This window comes from Haematobia irritans, chromosome 5 (genome assembly GCF_050003625.1).
Source record: "Haematobia irritans isolate KBUSLIRL chromosome 5, ASM5000362v1, whole genome shotgun sequence".
NCBI lineage: Eukaryota > Metazoa > Arthropoda > Insecta > Diptera > Muscidae > Haematobia > Haematobia irritans.
Window position 1 is genome coordinate 103,335,524 of NC_134401.1, and position 17,233 is coordinate 103,352,756.

A 17,233-nucleotide genomic window follows, 5' to 3' on the forward strand; every position below is an offset into this window, starting at 1 on the left:
TAGAATAACATTTATGTAAACCAAATGCCTGTATTATATAGCAGTGCTCTCAAACATACGTACAATTAATCGTGCTCTCGCGTTGAGCAACTATTAAGAGAACGAAGTATAAAAACAAAGTTGTTACCGTTACTAATGTATGTATGCTTGGGCTAACCATTATTAGATGCAAAGAAACAAAATCACTTATCGTTTGTTAAGTGTAGCTTCCAGTTGCAAGCAAATAAAGTTTGATTAATAAAAATCAACAAAACGCCTGTGCAGTCCTTACCAAAGGCCATTGATTATTTCTATTTACCCTTAGTATCCAACTTTACTTTGAAACAAATCCATAGGAAGCAACCCAAGGGGAAACTTCATGGAAAACATACAGATATTCTCATACTCTGCTATAGAAGACTTACCGAAATGCTTGTATCACAGTACGTGAGGGACCACAACTGTTTTGTAAACTTGCTGGCGCCTTCAATTTTAGCAAAACAACTCGCACAATATTGCATAGGAAGAGAAAATTCAGGAACATAGAAATGCAAACAGGTACCACCAGGATATTCTCAAAATCCGTACTATTCATCCAGCAACTGCAAGGTGGGGAAGGAAGTGGGTTGGAAAAGATACAAAAAGTTTTCGTTTATTGTAAAATTCGAATTGGCAAAAGTTAACGAAGGCATATAAATGAAATAACTATGCTCCTTTTGTAGTTCTTTCATTTCATACAATCGCAATGATAATCTTCTGTAATTTTGAGACTTACTGTGAATTATCCTCTGCTGTACCGGCGAGGCCACGAGCCAGTCCGTAAACAAAAATGACAACAGCAGGTGAACCCCAACCGAAAGCTATCAACCACTTGACCAGCTTCTTTTCGGATATGAAAGCTGACACAAGCACTGTGTGCAGGTAAAAGCCCTCGCATAACATCCATGAGTAGTTGCTGATGAGAAAGTAATGCAGTACGATGTGCAAACCCACACAGAGAGGCTGTGGATTGTGGGGATTAGGAGTTTGTATATGTTTGTGTGTGTGTGCACGTTATATAGCAGCAATATTGGCCATCATACCAGCAGAAAAAACATGCAAGATAAGAAAATAGATAAAATGACTAAAGAGCTTATGGGAGAACGAAAGAGATATTAGCAAATTCCAAAAGTATTTATCGTTAATATAATTTTAAACAAAAGAATACATAACCAGGCTGAATTATATTTTCTTTCCAGTATTTAAAAGAATCTCCTAAAGATGCTTTTAAGTAGTCCAGTGTAATTTTATAAGGGTCTTCGAAATTGTAACTTAGTCCATATGAAACCTACGTTTGATAAAAAGGCAGAATATATCCTACAGTCAACAAAAAATAAATACTTGTACACCAATCAATTTAAAATAAATTGTGAAACTATATGAAAAATATAAAGTAAATATATATGTATTATATCTTAAATTAAAGCTTAAAATCTGAGCTCTGTGATCTGTCTAAGGAAATTTATATAAATAACAAAGAATAGTTGTACACGAAAATTAAATACAAATTATTGGTTTAAATACTAAGTAGAAGTTTTAGTATTTTGTGTGGTAGGTTAGGTTAGGTTAAAGTGGCAGCCCGATTAAGGTTCAGGCTCACTCAGACTATTCAGTCCATTGTGATACCACCAGGGCTGTGGAGCCGGAGTCGGAGTCTTGGAGTCGGAGTCTGAAGATTTTGCTGGAGTCGTAAAAATGTTGCTCGACTCCGACTCCGGCTAAACCAAATTTTTTAAAACACTTCACATTTTTGTAACTAAGCAAGTTTTTACGCAAATTAGTTTCCATTGCGTTATTCATTCGATCAATGTACAGCATGATTGTAAATGAAAATCAATTTCCATTTACGGCTATCTTTTTATGTTTGACTATGTTAGACTAGCAGATGGGCTGGATCGATCCATTTTAATGCCCATATCATTTAATTTGAAATATTTCGAACAATCGAAATTATTTTTTTTTAATTTTATTTTAAGGCCATATACATATGTGGAATATTGACAGAAAAATTTTTCAAAGTTGTTTTTTATAGAAAATTTAATTTTGTCAAAATGTTATTTCTATAAAAAGTGTTGTCAAAATTTTATTACTATAGAAATATTTTTTTCTATAGAAAATTTAGTCAAAGTTTTATTTCTATAGAAAATTGAGTTAAAATTTTGTTTCTATAGAATATTTTGCAAAATTTTATTTCTGTAGAAAATTTTGAAAATTTTGTTTGTTACACAAAATTTTTTTCAAAATTTTATTTCTACTGGTAATTTTCTTTCTATAAAAATTTAATTCAAAATTTTATTTCTATAGATAATTTGGTCAAAATTTTGTTTCTGTAGAATATTTTGCAGAATTTTATTTACTACACAAAAATTTTTCTACAATTGTATTTTTATACCCTTCACCACTACTGTGGTACAGGGTATAATAAGTTTGTGCATTTGTATGTAACGCCAAGAAATAGTGGTCATAGACCCATCTTTTAGTATACCGATCGCCTTAGAATTAAATTCTGAGTCGATTTAGCGATGTCCGTCTGTCTGTCTATCTGTCTGTCTGTCTGTCTGTCCGTCCGTCTGTCTGTATATGTAATTTTGTGCACAAAGTACAGCTCGCAATTTAAGTCCGATCGTCCTCAAATTTGGCATAGGGCCCTTTCTTGGGACAGAGACAGTCGCTATTGGTTTTGGAAAAGATTGGTTCAGATTTAGATATAGCTGCCATATATATTTATCCCCGATTTGGTCATAGTTAGCGTGTTTATCAACCGATTTTCTTGAAATACCGTACATCCAAATATTTTATGAATCTCGAAAATCTTGCAAAATATCAGCCAAATCGGTTCAGATTTAGATATAGCTCCCATATATATCTTTCGTCCGATTTAGACTCATATGACTACAGAGGCCAAAGTTTACTACCGAAATTTTGCACAAAGGGTAGAATTGACATTCTACCAATGCTTGGTAAATTTTATTAAAATCGGTTCACATTTAGATATAGCTCCCACATATATATTTCGTCCGATTTGAACTTATATGACCACAATAGCCAGAGCTTTGCCTAATTTGCTTCAAATTTGGCACAAGGGGTACGTTTAATAGTATCGTTAAGTGTGTCAAATTTTGTTAAAATCGGTTCAGATTTAGATATAGCTCACATATATATCTTTCGCCCGATTTGAACTTATATGGCCTCAAAATCCAGGGTTTTGCCGTGATTTACTTCAAATTTCGCTCAAGGAGTACGTTTAGTAGTATCGGTAATTGTGCCAAATTTGGTTGAAATCGGTTCAGATTTAGATATGGCTCCCATATATATCTTCCGTCCGATTTGCACTTATATGACCAGGGGGCCAAAGTTATACTCCCATTTACGTGAAATTTCGCATAGATAGCAGAATTATTATTCTAACTATACATGTCAAATTTAGTCAAAATCGGTTCAGATTATATATAGCTCCCATATATACGTACACCAGAGTTGGGGAAATATGGTAGACTGTTACACATTTTAGACCCATTTTCAATGGAAGTTTCCTCCAATTAACTGGATAGCGTTAGCCGATTTAAATTTTAATTCTAGAGATTTTGTAGAAGTAACAAAATTGTCTCCTTTATATAGCTTCCAGCAAATGCGAAGTAGTTGAGATGGTAACACAAATTTTGGCCTACATAGGGGTGAAGGGTATAATATAGTCGGCCCCGCCCGACTTTAGACTTTTTCTAAAATTGTAGTTTTATTGATAATTTTTTCAAAATTTTATTTCTATAAGAAAAAATTGTCAAATTTTATTCCTATAGCAAATTTTCTCAAAATTTTTTTTCTTACTGATGCTCACTGGTACTCACTGCTATAAAAAATGTATTCAAAATTTTATTACTATGGAAATATTTTTTATATAAAATTTAGTCAAAATTGTATTTCTATAGAAAATTTAGTCAAAATTTTGTTTCTATAGAGTATTTTGCAAAATTTTATTTCTATAGAAAATTTTGCTAAATTTTGTTTGCTACACAATTTTTTTTTAAACTGTATTTCTATTGATAATTTTTTCAAACTTTTATTTCTAAAAAAAATTTTGCCAAATTTTATTTCTATATAAATTTTATTTTTATATATTTGGTCAAAATTTGATTTCTATTGAAAATTTTGCCAAAATTTTATTTCTATAGAAAATTTAGTCAACATTTTGTTTCTGTAGAAAATTTTATTTCTATATAAAATTTTGCAAGATTTTATTTACTAGACAAAAATTTTTCCAAAATTGTATGCTCTCTGATACTCACTGCTAAGTCGAAAACTTGTAGAAATGACTCAAATTTTCAAATGCATTCTCAATGCATAAATGCATTTTTGCGAAATTGTCTAAACAATTATAAATATTTCTCAAATATTGCCCGAGATTTTGTAGAAGCCTGATTTGAGATTTTATCAGAATGTAGACCTACAAAAAAAATTTTTTTTCTGATTTAATCACGAAATTAATTGATCCAATTAATTTTTTAATTGAAATGTCTTCAATCACAGAAATGATAGTACCAATTAAAAAATTAATTGAAGGTCAATTAAAAAATTAATTGATCCAATTAAAAAATTAATTGGTACTATTAATTTTTGTGATTGATTTTTGTTTCAATTAAAAAATTTGTTGATTCAATTAAATTTTTAATTGATTATTTTTTAAAACTCAATTAAAATTTTAATTGGAAAATTTGTCGTGAAATTTTTTTCTGTGTAAATACAAAGTTGTGCAGAGTATATTATAATCGGTCCGCCCGACTTTAAACTTTCCTTGCATTTTTATTTTTTGTTAGAATTGTGTTACGTCCCATAACGTCAGATGTAAATTTTAAGTACATAGATTTTGTAGAAGTATATACAATTTTGTCTAAATCGATTCAGATTCATATTCAAATTCATGCATATGGGAATATAAACCTTTATATAGCTCGCAACAAATTTAAAGGATTTGAGATAGTATCAATAATTTTGATCCACAAATACATATACTGTTGGTATCTTCTCATATTATAATGGCTATTTATATCATTATTTTATTTATTAAACATTGCCCTAAATTTGAAATATATTCGGACTCGGCTATAAAAAGGAGGTCCCTTGTCATTGAGCTTAACATGGAATCGGGCAGCACTCAGTGATAAGAGAGAAGTTCACCAATGTGGTATCACAATGGACTGAATAGTCTAAGTGAGCCTAATACATCGGGCTGCCACCTAACCTAACCTAATAAATAAAAGTATTATGGCCAAATTTGAGAAAATCGAGCGATGCATATATATGGATGCTACATGTAAATCTGAACCAATTTGCATAATATTTTGCGGGTTCGATTAATACCACAAAAGGTTACCTTGTGCAAACTATGAGTTAGATCAGTTAAGAAACGAGGCCTCTATGGTCAAACATAAGGTTATTAGGGGCAAATTTTTTAAAATCGGGTGATACATATATGGGAGCTATATCTACATCTGAACCGATTTCGATGAAATTTGTACATACCGTTAGTACTATAGAGGACTGGATCTAGCCAACTTTGAGTAAGATCGGTTAATAAATAAGGGTTCTATGGCCAATTTTGGGAAAATCGGGCTGTACATATATATGGGAGCTATAGCTAAATCTGAACCGATTTCCATGATTTTTTGCACATACAGTTAGTGCTGTAGAAGATTACATTTGGCCAACTTTGAGTACTATCGGTTGATAAATAAGGGTTTTGTGGCCAAATTTGGGAAAATCGGGCGATACATATATATGAGAGCTATAGCTAAATCTGAACCGATTTCCATGATTTTTTGCAAATATAGTTAGTGCTATAGAAGATTACATTTAGCCAACTTTGAGTAAGATCGGTTGATAAATAAGGGTTTTGTGGTCAAATTTGGGAAAATCGGGCGATACATATATATGAGAGCTATATCTAAATCTGAACCGATTTGAATGAAATTTTGTAGACTTGAAGGGCAATGAAAAAGATTATTTTTTGCCAAATTTGGTGACGATCCGTTTGTAAAACAGCGCAACGTAACCCCATTTGTCGAAATCGGGCGATAGATATATATGGGAGCTATATTTAAATTTGATCCGATTTCTTCCACAGTAGTGGTGAAGGGTATAAATATACCACTTTAAGCAAAACTTAAGAACTTAGTTCTAATTATTTTTTCTATATTTTAAGAAATTTATTCTTAATACTGTGTAAATATGTGTCAATAGTTTTCAGTGTACGCATAATTCTGGGGCCAGAGAGAAACTTTACTCTGCTTGACCAGGAAAGTTTTCCATAAGATCAAAGGAATTTTAGTGGGTATCCAATTTGTATCTGATTTTCTTGAAATAGGAAATCTAGTGGTATTTTAGGTCCATAAAGTGATATATCAAATAGGATATATATCAGTATGAGCTTGATATATCTAAAGGAGATTTCGTATTGCTGAAATGATACAACCCCAGGGTTACACTACTTCTTCCCTATTAGTTCTTACGCCCAAATTATTGTGTCATCCTTGAAAAAAATTTGCTGATATTTTGTCTGCCATCATATATCTATTATCTTCGAAGACATTTTAATTATATTCCTGTTAGGCAACTCATGAAACATTATTTCCGATCGATGGTTATTAATATCGATTGGAAATAAAACCACTTAACCACTTGCATAAGTCTCCTATTAATTGTATGTCCTTCCATATGGTACAACATCAAGACTTTTAATATTACGTCAATGTCATGGTCATAACTATCAACCAATATAAACTTGCCTTGCTAACGTGTGGGAGTACAGAATAAATTTTAACACAAAATTCTATTAAGTCAAGACCAAACTATTACTTGTGGTATTGCCATTACATTTAGGCCAACTCTTGTAGGCAACCACAAACATCCCTCAAGGATAATTATTTAGCAGCATGAACTTTCATACGATATCCTTTTGGTTAGTCATGTAGGCGTTTATCTATTTACCAAACACTCATACACATTTGGTTGTGTGCTTGGGTATAGGATTTTTGAGTTTATATAGAAAAACTTACCGGACTTCTCTGTAGAAGCTCCCCATCTGGTAACACAATAAAATACCACACCAACCATAGAGAATTATTGGCAGCGAATGAGGTGAAGAGGTTCATGTGCAGGGTTATTCGTGCACATTTCAGAGATCTGTAAGAAACCAAAAGAGAGTAGATTAATACGGGGACACTAGAGACGATTTGGATTGTTTTTTAAGCCTTGTTTTCATAATAAACTAGAGAATATTATAGAAACGGATGCTCGGATTTATTCTCTTGAGCCTTGTGATATCGCAATTTTAATTCGTTCCTTTTAAAATTCGACACGCGATGTGAGGATGTGATATGGGAGCAATGCGAGAATATGGTAAAGCACCCATTCTCCCGACTCGATTTCTCGGGTATCAGCAATTTTTATCCGATAGAAAATCTAGAAGTATTTTATGTCCCTAAATTGTTATGTCTTGAGGGGATAGCCAAACCAAATTACCCGAAACTACCCAGCAAGAAAATGGGAAGTTGTTCCACAAGCATATCTTTTTAAGAGCATCCTGGGATCATCCATCGATTTTTTCCACTTCCGCTGAAGTTCTGTTGGACCAGTCTTACAAAATACGATATTTGGCAGTTTAAAATCAAAATTTAAATTTTGGACAATGAAACGTTACAGAATAGAAAATTAACAGAAAAGTAAAAAAAAAAAAACAAACAAAAAAATAAAAAAAAAATTAAAAATTTCACCCCCGCGGAGATTTGAACCTGTGCCAGTTGAATTTTTCGCAAACCAAATTGCCCCGAATTACCCAACAATAAAACGGGAAGTTGTTCCACCAACATTTCTTTTTAAGAGCATCCTGGGATCCTCCATCGATTTTTTCAACTTCCGCTGAAGTTCTGTTGGACCAGTCTTAGAAAATACGATATTTGTCAGTTTAAAATCAAAATTTTAAATTTGCAGAATGAAATGACACAGAAGAGAAAAGTAAAAAAAAACAATAAAAATAAAATTAAAAATTTCACCCACGCGTAGATTTGAACCTGTGCCAGTTGAATTTTCCACTTTTTATACACTCCACCATAGGATGGGGGTATATTAACTTTGTCATTCCGTTTGTAACACATCGAAATATTGCCCTAAGACCCCATAAACTATATATATTCTGAGTCGTGGTGAAATTCTGAGTCGATCTGAGCATGTCCGTCCGTTCGTCCGTCTGTTGAAATAGCGCTAACTTCCGAACGAAACAAGCTATCGATTTGAAACTTGGCACAAGTAGTTGCTATTGATGTAGGTCGGATGGTATTGCAAATGGGCCATATCGGTCCACTTTTACGTATAGTCCCCATATAAACGGACCCCCAGATTTGGTTTGCGGGCCCTCTAAGAGAAACAAATTTCCTCCGATCCGCCTGAAATTTGGCACATGATGTTAGTATATGGGCTCTAACAAACATGCAAAAATTGGTTCATATCCGTCCATAATTATATATAGCCCCCATATAAACCGATCCCCCGATTTGGCTTGCGAGGCCTCTAAGAGAAGCAAATTTCATCCGATCCGGCTGAAATTTGGTACATGGTGTTAGTATATGGTCTCTAACAACCATGCAAAAATTGGTCGAAATCGGTCCATAATTATATATAGGCCCCATATAAACCGATTCCCAGATTTGACTTCCGGAGCCTCTTGGAAGAGAAAAATTTTATCCGATTCGGTGAAATTTGGTACGTGGTGTTAATATATGGCCTCAAACTCCCATGCAAAAATTGGTCGAAATCGGTCCATAATTATATATAGGCCCCATATAAACCGATTCCCAGATTTGACTTCCGGAGCCTCTTGGAAGAGCAAAATTTTATCCGATTCGGTGAAATTTGGTACGTGATGTTAGTATATGGTATCCAACAACCATGCAGGAATATCAGTCCATAATTATATACAGCCCCCATATAAAGCGATCCTCAGATTTGACTTCCGGTGCCTTTTGGAGAAGCAAAATTCATCCGATCTGGTTGAAATTTGGTACGTGGTGGTAGCATATGATATTTAACAACCATGCCAAAAGTGGTCCATATCAGTCCATAATTATATATAGCTCCCATATAAACCGATCCCGCGATTTGGTTTGGAGCCTCTTGGAGAAGCAAATTTCATCCGAGTCAGTTGAAATTTGGTACAGTGTGCTAGTATATGGCCGTTAACAACCATGTCTAACTAGGTCCATATCGGTCTATAGTTGTATATATAGTTGTATCGATCCCCAATCACACAAAAATTGGTCCATATCAAGTTCATAATTGTATATAGCCCACATATAAGCGACCCCCATATTTCAATTCTGGCTCTCTGCGTATCGTGCAACAAGTCCATATAGATTCGTAATTATTTGTAGACTTACCTATATGCTACAAAACTTTTTTGTCTAATATATACCACGTATGGACTAACTCACAATTTAGAAAACGATGTTAAGAAGTTTTAAGATACCACAACCCAAGTAATTCGATTGTGGATGACAGTCTTTCGTAGAAGTTTCTACGCAATCCATGGTGGAGGGTGCATAAGATTCGGCCTGGCCGAACTTACGGCCGTATATACTTGTTTTGTGGTTTGTTTTTTTTTTTTTTTTTTTGGAATATAAAAAGATTTTTTCTTTTTTCTTTCTTTTGTATAGATCTTTATTCTGGGGAATATTTTAAAAATCATTAAAGCGATTTTCAATGATCAATATTTTTGGTGTTTGATCTCTAATCCCAAAATATAACAATGCCTCCCGACTTTCGGATTTGCTTCTGTATTATTATCCCTGCTTATTGTGGGACACGTTGGCGTATGAGTGTGCTACATGAAAACTGTATTTGCAAATAATGCTTATACGCACGGGTGTACCATTGGCTTTACATAACACTACACAGTAGTGTGCCCCCTGGCATACATTTAAAAACATGTCACGTTTCTCACCAACAGAAGAGTTACGCTTAGCTTCTGCATACCACCAATAAATAGTAAAGGTTTCGCGCTACAATCTAAGACTATTAATTAGGAAAATTTTCCATGAAGCTAACGAAGTTATGCAAAACTAATCCGAAATCATTCTGGTGAGAACAAGGGTGGCACAAGAAATATGAATTACGAAGATTATGTGCCATGCCAGCAGGGTGTTGGTGTATGGTAAAATGCAGCATGGGCAATATAGCGACACATATTCTGGGAAGCGTTCATTCAATTAAGATAAAAGGTTTGTAATTTGCATAGATAACATACGGTATTTGCTCCTGCTTCGTTTTTTCCAAATGGGGGGTAGAATTTTGTAATTGAATCACATGCTGTGCTAGTGGGTAGTGCTGTTACTGGTAGGAGATATTCTTTTGATTTTGAGGTTTAGTGATATCATCGAGTAATATCAGTGTAGATGCTCATATGTAGGAGAAAAATAAAGAGAAAAACAACAACAGCATTTCAAGTAATTGTTTCAAGTCAAACAAAAATGAAAGGTTGTACTTTGGAATGGAGTCGAATATATACAGAGCCCTACCATGAGCTTAATCTAGGTATACCTTTCTCATAATAAGAATGTTATAGTTTACCTTTCACTTAAAACATCACCCTACGGGAAATGGATCAACCACAGGACCGTTACAGGACTAGTCCCTGGTGTGCATGGATCAGTCCTAGTTCTGGTCAAGACGTATGGAAGGGACCGGTAACTTTAACATATGTATACCCCAAACACATTTTGCTTCAATCATAACAGGTTGGCTGATAAGTCCCCGGTCTAACAAAGAAAAACACATTTTTTTTAAATTCGTTTTTATTATTCAACATAGTTCCCTTCAAGATACAACGATTATAACGACCTTCCAATTTTTTGATACCATTTTGGTAGTACTCCTTCGGTTTTGCCTCAAAATAGGCCTCAGTTTCGGCGATCACCTCTTCATTGCAGCCAAATTTTTATCCTGCGGGCATCCTTTTGAGGTCTGAGAACAAGAAAAAGTCGCTGGGGGCCAGATCTGGAGAATACGGTGGGTGGAGAAGCAATTCGAAGCCCAATTCATGAATTTTTGCCATCGTTCTCAATGACTTGTGGCACGGTGCGTTGTCTTGGTGGAACAACACTTTTTTCTTCTTCATATGGGGCCGTTTTGCCGCGATTTCAACCTTCAAACGCTCCAATAACGCCATATAATAGCCACTGTTGATGATTTTTTCCTTCTCAAGATAATCGATAAAAATTATGCCATGCGCATCCCAAAAGACAGAGGCCATTACTTTGCCAGCGGACTTTCGAGTCTTTCCACGCTTCGGAGACGGTTCACCGGTCGCTGTCCACTCAGTCGACTGTCGATTGGACACCGGAGTGTAGTGATGGAGCCATGTTTCATCCATTGTCACATATCGACGGAAAAACTCGGGTGTATTACGAGTTAACAGCTGCAAACACCGCTCAGAATCATCAACACGTTGTTGTTTTTGGTCAAATGTGAGCTCGCGCGGCACCCATTTTGCACAGAGCTTCCGCATATCCAAATATTGATGAATGATATGACCAACACGTTCCTTTGATATCTTTAAGGCCTCTGCTATCTCGATCAACTTCATTTTACTATCATTCAAAATCATTTTGTGGATTTTTTTTGATGTTTTCGTCGGTAACCACCTCTTTCGGGCGTCCACTGCGTTCACTGTCTTCCGTGCTCATTTCACCACGCTTCAATTTTGCATACCAATCAATTATTGTTGATTTCCCTGGGGCAGAGCCCGGAATCTCATTATCAAGCCAAGTTTTTGCTTCCACCGTATTTTTTCCCTTCAGAAAACAGTATTTTATCAAAACACGAAATTCCTTTTTTTTCATTTTTTTCACAATAATTAGTTTGTGAGATAGAGCGTCTTCACAAAAGACGCTCTATCTCACAAACTAATTGACTTACAGACGCCAAATTTTGACACGAATCATTTGAAGGTTGGTACTTATAAAAATAATATGCATTTAATACTAGCGACGCCATCTATGTGTCAGACCGGGGACTTATTAGCCAACCTGTTACGGTCACAGTTCGGTCCTGAAAGTGCCAGATGTGCCAAACGAAGTGCATTGCACTCTGCCGATAAATCTTTATATAACTCCCAACAAATGTTATCTTGTTGGCACTTCATTACTCAAAGGCCATGTTTTTACTCCGTGAGTATCATTAAAGATTACTCAGAAATGAAATGTCATAGAAGTCAAGACATAAATGCAGGCAATTCCCACAACACTTGTTAAAATTGTTTTCCAATTTTTTTTTATTTTATATCCTTATTTACTTGAGTTTTTTCATTCATTATCTTCTCTGGAAATGTAATACTTCTGATTACATTTTGCTAAACATACATCAGAAATGTTTATTTAAGTGAAAATATTTCTTAAGGACACTTTGGAAATACAGATATTCAAAAAACAAAAAAACATATGACATTTTAACTTGAAGAAAGTTTTATACCATAAGGATGTGCTAAGAGAAGTCTGTTTAGCATCCATCCTTAGTTAACAGGACTAGAAGGCTCAAGCGTTTTCATTTTTTCCTTTCCCTTTATTTAAGTTTATAGCCCATAAATGTTTTTTTTCTTCCAAAGAGGGCCTTGATGGAATTTCTTCCTTGACATATCCCTGATAAGAAAGTGATATGTAACGGTTTAGAATAACTCTTTTGTGGATTAAATAAATCTGGAGGGTTGTTTTTTTTTTTTTTTAAGGAAAGTGCCATAATGTACAGTGAATAGAAAGAAGCACGAGATAAGAAATTTTGTAACCAATTTAAATGACAAAAATATCTTACTCGTTGGAACCCCTGTACGTTGTTTGGATCCTTAACTTGTGATCTGAAAGCAGGCTTGCCAGTATTTGTCTAAATGTACTCCCCAAACTGGTACGCCTTTGTCCCCAAAAATCCCCAATTTCAGTTTAAATTCACCACAAAAACCACCAATAAGCTTTATGGCTTATCAATATGGTAGATCCATATGAAGGTGAACAATCTTCATAATTTCTATGTTTATGGTATTTAGTGTCCAAATCAGTGATGAACACTGAAAGGGGTGCAAAATATAGGACCGAGTTCTTATGAAATGATTTCACAATTATAACAATATATCTTAATTAAGCTGAATAAAATTACAAATTAGCCCTAGGGTCTCTACAATAAAATCATCTGTCCGTTTCTAGTCCAAATGCTCCATTTGGACCCTATTGTTTGCCATGAAAAAAAAGGATAAACTTTTTCTTTTACAATTTTGAAGATGCGCAATGCTTCCTTTTGTGTAAATAAATAAATGTCATGATATTTTTATACCCTTCACCACTACTGTGGTACAGGGTATAATAAGTTTGTGCATTTGTATGTAACGCCAAGAAGGAGTAATCATAGACCAACCTTTTAGTATACGGATCGGCTTAGAATTAAATTCTGAGTCGATTTAGCGATGTCCGTCTGTCTGTTGATGTATTTTTGTGTGCAAAGTACAGCTCGCAGTTTTAGTCCGATTGTCCTAAAATTTGGTATAGGGTCCTGTTTCGGCTCAAAGACGATCCCTATTGATTTTGGAAAAAATCGGTTCAGATTTAGATATAGCTGCCATTAATATTTTTCACCGATCTGGTCATAATTGGCGTGTATATCAACCGATCTTCCTCAAATTCCGTACATCCGAATATTTTATGAGTCTCGAAAAACTTGCAAAATATCAGCAAAATCGGTTCAGATTTAGATATATCTCCCATATATAGCTTTCGCACGATTTACACTCATATGTCCACAGAGGCCAATTGTTAACACCGATTTAGTTGAAATTTTGCACAGGGAGGAGAATAAGCATTGTTGCTATGCATGCCAAATTTGGTTGAAATCGGTTCAGATTTAGATATAGCTCCCATATATAGCTTTCGCCCGATTTACACTCATATGACCACAGAGGCCAATCTTTTACTCCGATTTAATTGAAATTTTGCACAGAGAGTAGAATTAGCATAGTAGCTATGCGTGCCAAATTTGGTTGAAATCGGTTCAGATTTAGATATATCTTCCATATATAGCTTTCGCCCGATTTACACTCATATGACCACAGTGGCCAATCGTTTACTCCGATATAATTGAAATTTTGCACAGAGAGTAGAATTAGCATTGTAGCTATGTGTGCCAAATTTGGTTGAAATCGGTTCAGATTTAGATATAGCTTCCATATATAGTTTTCGCCCGATATGGACTTATAAGGCCCCAGAAGCCAGAGTTTTGGCCCAATTTGGTTGAAATTTTGCACTAGGAGTACAATTAGTAATATAGTCATATGTGCCAAATTTGATTGAAATCGGTTCAGATTTCGATATAACTCCCATATATATGTTTTTCTGATTTCGACGAAAATGGTCAAAATACCAACATTTTCCTTTTTAAAATCGCCACTGCTTAGTCGAAAAGTTGTAAAAATGACTCTAATTTTCCTTAACTTCTAAAACATATATATCGAGCGATAAACCATAAATAAACTTTTTCGAAGTTTCCTTAAAATTGCATCCGATTCAAACGTTTCCCATATTTATACCCTTCACCACTACTGTGGTACAGGGTATAATAAGTTTGTGCATTTGTATGTAACGCCAAGAAGGTGTAATCATATACCAACCTTTTAGTATACGGATCGGCTTAGAATTAAATTCTGAGTCGATTTAGCGATGTCCGTCTGTCTGTCTGTCCGTCTGTCTGTTGATGTATTTTTGTGTGCAAAGTACAGCTCGCAGTTTTAGTCCGATTGTCCTAAAATTTGGTATAGTGTCCTGTTTCGGCTCAAAGACGATCCCTATTGATTTTGGAAAAAATCGGTTCAGATTTAGATATAGCTGCCATATATATTTTTCACCGATCTGGTCATAATTGGCGTGTATATCTACCAATCTTCCTCAAATTCCTTACATCCGAATATTTTATGGGTCTCGAAAAACTTGCAAAATATCAGCCAAATCGGTTCAGATTTAGATATAGCTCCCATATATAGCTTTCGCCCGATTTACACTCATTTGCCCACAGAGGCCAATTTTTAACTCCGATTGAGTTGAAATTTTGCACAGGGAGTAGAATTAGCATTGTAGCTATGCGTGCCAAATTTGGTTGAAATCGGTTCAGATTTAGATATAGCTCCCATATATAGCTTTCGCCCGATTTACACTCATTTGCCCACAGAGGCCAATTTTTAACTCCGATTGAGTTGAAATTTTGCACAGGGAGTAGAATTAGCATTGTAGCTATGCGTGCCAAATTTGGTTGAAATCGGTTCAGATTTAGATATAGCTCCCATATATATGTTTTTCTGATTTCGACAAAAAGGGTCAAAATACCAACATTTTCCTTATAAAATCGCTACTGCTTAGTCGAAAAGTTGTAAAAATGACTCTAATTTTCTTAAACTTCTAATACATATATATCGAGCGATAAACCATAAATAAACTTTTTCGAAGTTTCCTTAAAATTGCTTCAGATTTAAACGTTTCCCATATTTATACCCTTCACCACTACTGTGGTACAGGGTATAATAAGTTTGTGCATTTGTATGTAACGCCAAGAAGGAGTAATCATAGACCAACCTTTTAGTATACGGATCGGCTTAGAATTAAATTCTGAGTCGATTTAGCGATGTCCGTCTGTCTGTCTGTCCGTCTGTCTGTCCGTCTGTCTGTCTGTCTGTCTGTTGATGTATTTTTGTGTGCAAAGTACAGCTCGCAGTTTTAGTCCGATTGTCCTAAAATTTGGTATAGCGTCCTGTTTCGCCTCAAAGACGATCCCTATTAATTTTGGAAAAAATCGGTTCAGATTTAGATATAGCCGCCATATATATTTTTCACCGATCTGGTCATAATTGGCGTGTATATCAACCGATCTTCCTCAAATTCCGTACATGCGAATATTTTATGAGTCTCGAAAAACTTGCAAAATATCAGCCAAATCGGTTCAGATTTAGATATAGCTCCCATATATAGCTTTCGCCCGATTTACACTCATTTGCCCACAGAGACCAACTTTTTACTCCGATTTAGTTGAAATTTTGCACAGGGAGTAGAATTAGCATTGTAGCTATGTGTGCCAAATTTGGTTGAAATCGGTTCAGATTTAGATATAGCTCCCATATATAGCTTTCGCCCGGTTTACACTCATTGGCCCAAAGAGGCCAATTTTTAACTCCGATTTGGTTGAAATTTTGCACAGGGAGTAAAATTAGCATTGTAACTATGCGTGCCAAATTTGGTTGACATCGGTTCAGATTTGGATATATCTCCCATATATAGCTTTCGCCCGATTTACACTCATATGACCACAGAGGCCAATTTTTAACTCCGATTTAGTTGAAAAATGACTAATTTTCCTAAACTTCTAATACATATATATCGAGCGATAAACCATAAATAAACTTTTTCGAAGTTTCCTTAAAATTGCTTCAGATTTAAATGTTTCCCATATTTTTTTTTACTAACATTATTTTCCACCCTAGTCCATTAGCCGACTTAAATTTTGAGTCTATAGATTTTGTAGAAGTCTATCAAATTCTGTCCAGATCGAGTGATATTTAAATGTATGTATTTGGGACGAACCTTTATATATAGCCCCCAACACATTTAACGGATGTGATATGGTATCGAAAATTTAGATCTACAAAGTGGTGCAGGGTATAATATAGTCGGCCCCGCCCGACTTTAGACTTTCCTCACTTGTTTTTTACTAACATTGTGTTCCACCCTAGTGCATTATCCGACTTAAATTTTGAGTCTATAGATTTTGTAGAAGTCTATCAAATTCTTCCAGATCGAGTGATATTTAAATGTATGTATTTGGGACAAACCTTTATATATAGCCCCCAACACATTTGACGGATGTGATATGGTATCGAAAATTTAGATCTACAAAGTGGTGCAGGGTATAATATAGTCGGCCCCGCCCGACTTTAGACTTTCCTTACTGGTTTTATAGAAAATCTTGTATTTCTATAGAAAATTTTGCCAAAATATTATTTCTATAGAAAATTTAGCTAACATGTTATTTCTATAGAAAAGTTTGCCAAAAGTTTATTTATATAGAAAATGTTGTCAAAATTTTATTTTTATAGAAAATTTTGCCAAGATTTTAGTTCTATGGAAAAATTTGCCAAACTTTTATTTCTATA

At 34.7% G+C, this 17,233-nt stretch overlaps 1 protein-coding gene across 1 annotated transcript in view; it reads right to left on the reverse strand.

The window, feature by feature from the left end:
* Window positions 1–17,233, reverse strand: part of Dh31-R (Diuretic hormone 31 Receptor) — a 489,695-nt gene that overhangs the window by 45,537 nt on the left and 426,925 nt on the right. The window contains 3 exon segments of the mRNA XM_075311907.1: window positions 405–581; window positions 755–981; window positions 7,068–7,194. Coding sequence (XP_075168022.1) covers window positions 405–581; window positions 755–981; window positions 7,068–7,194 — 531 coding nt within the window.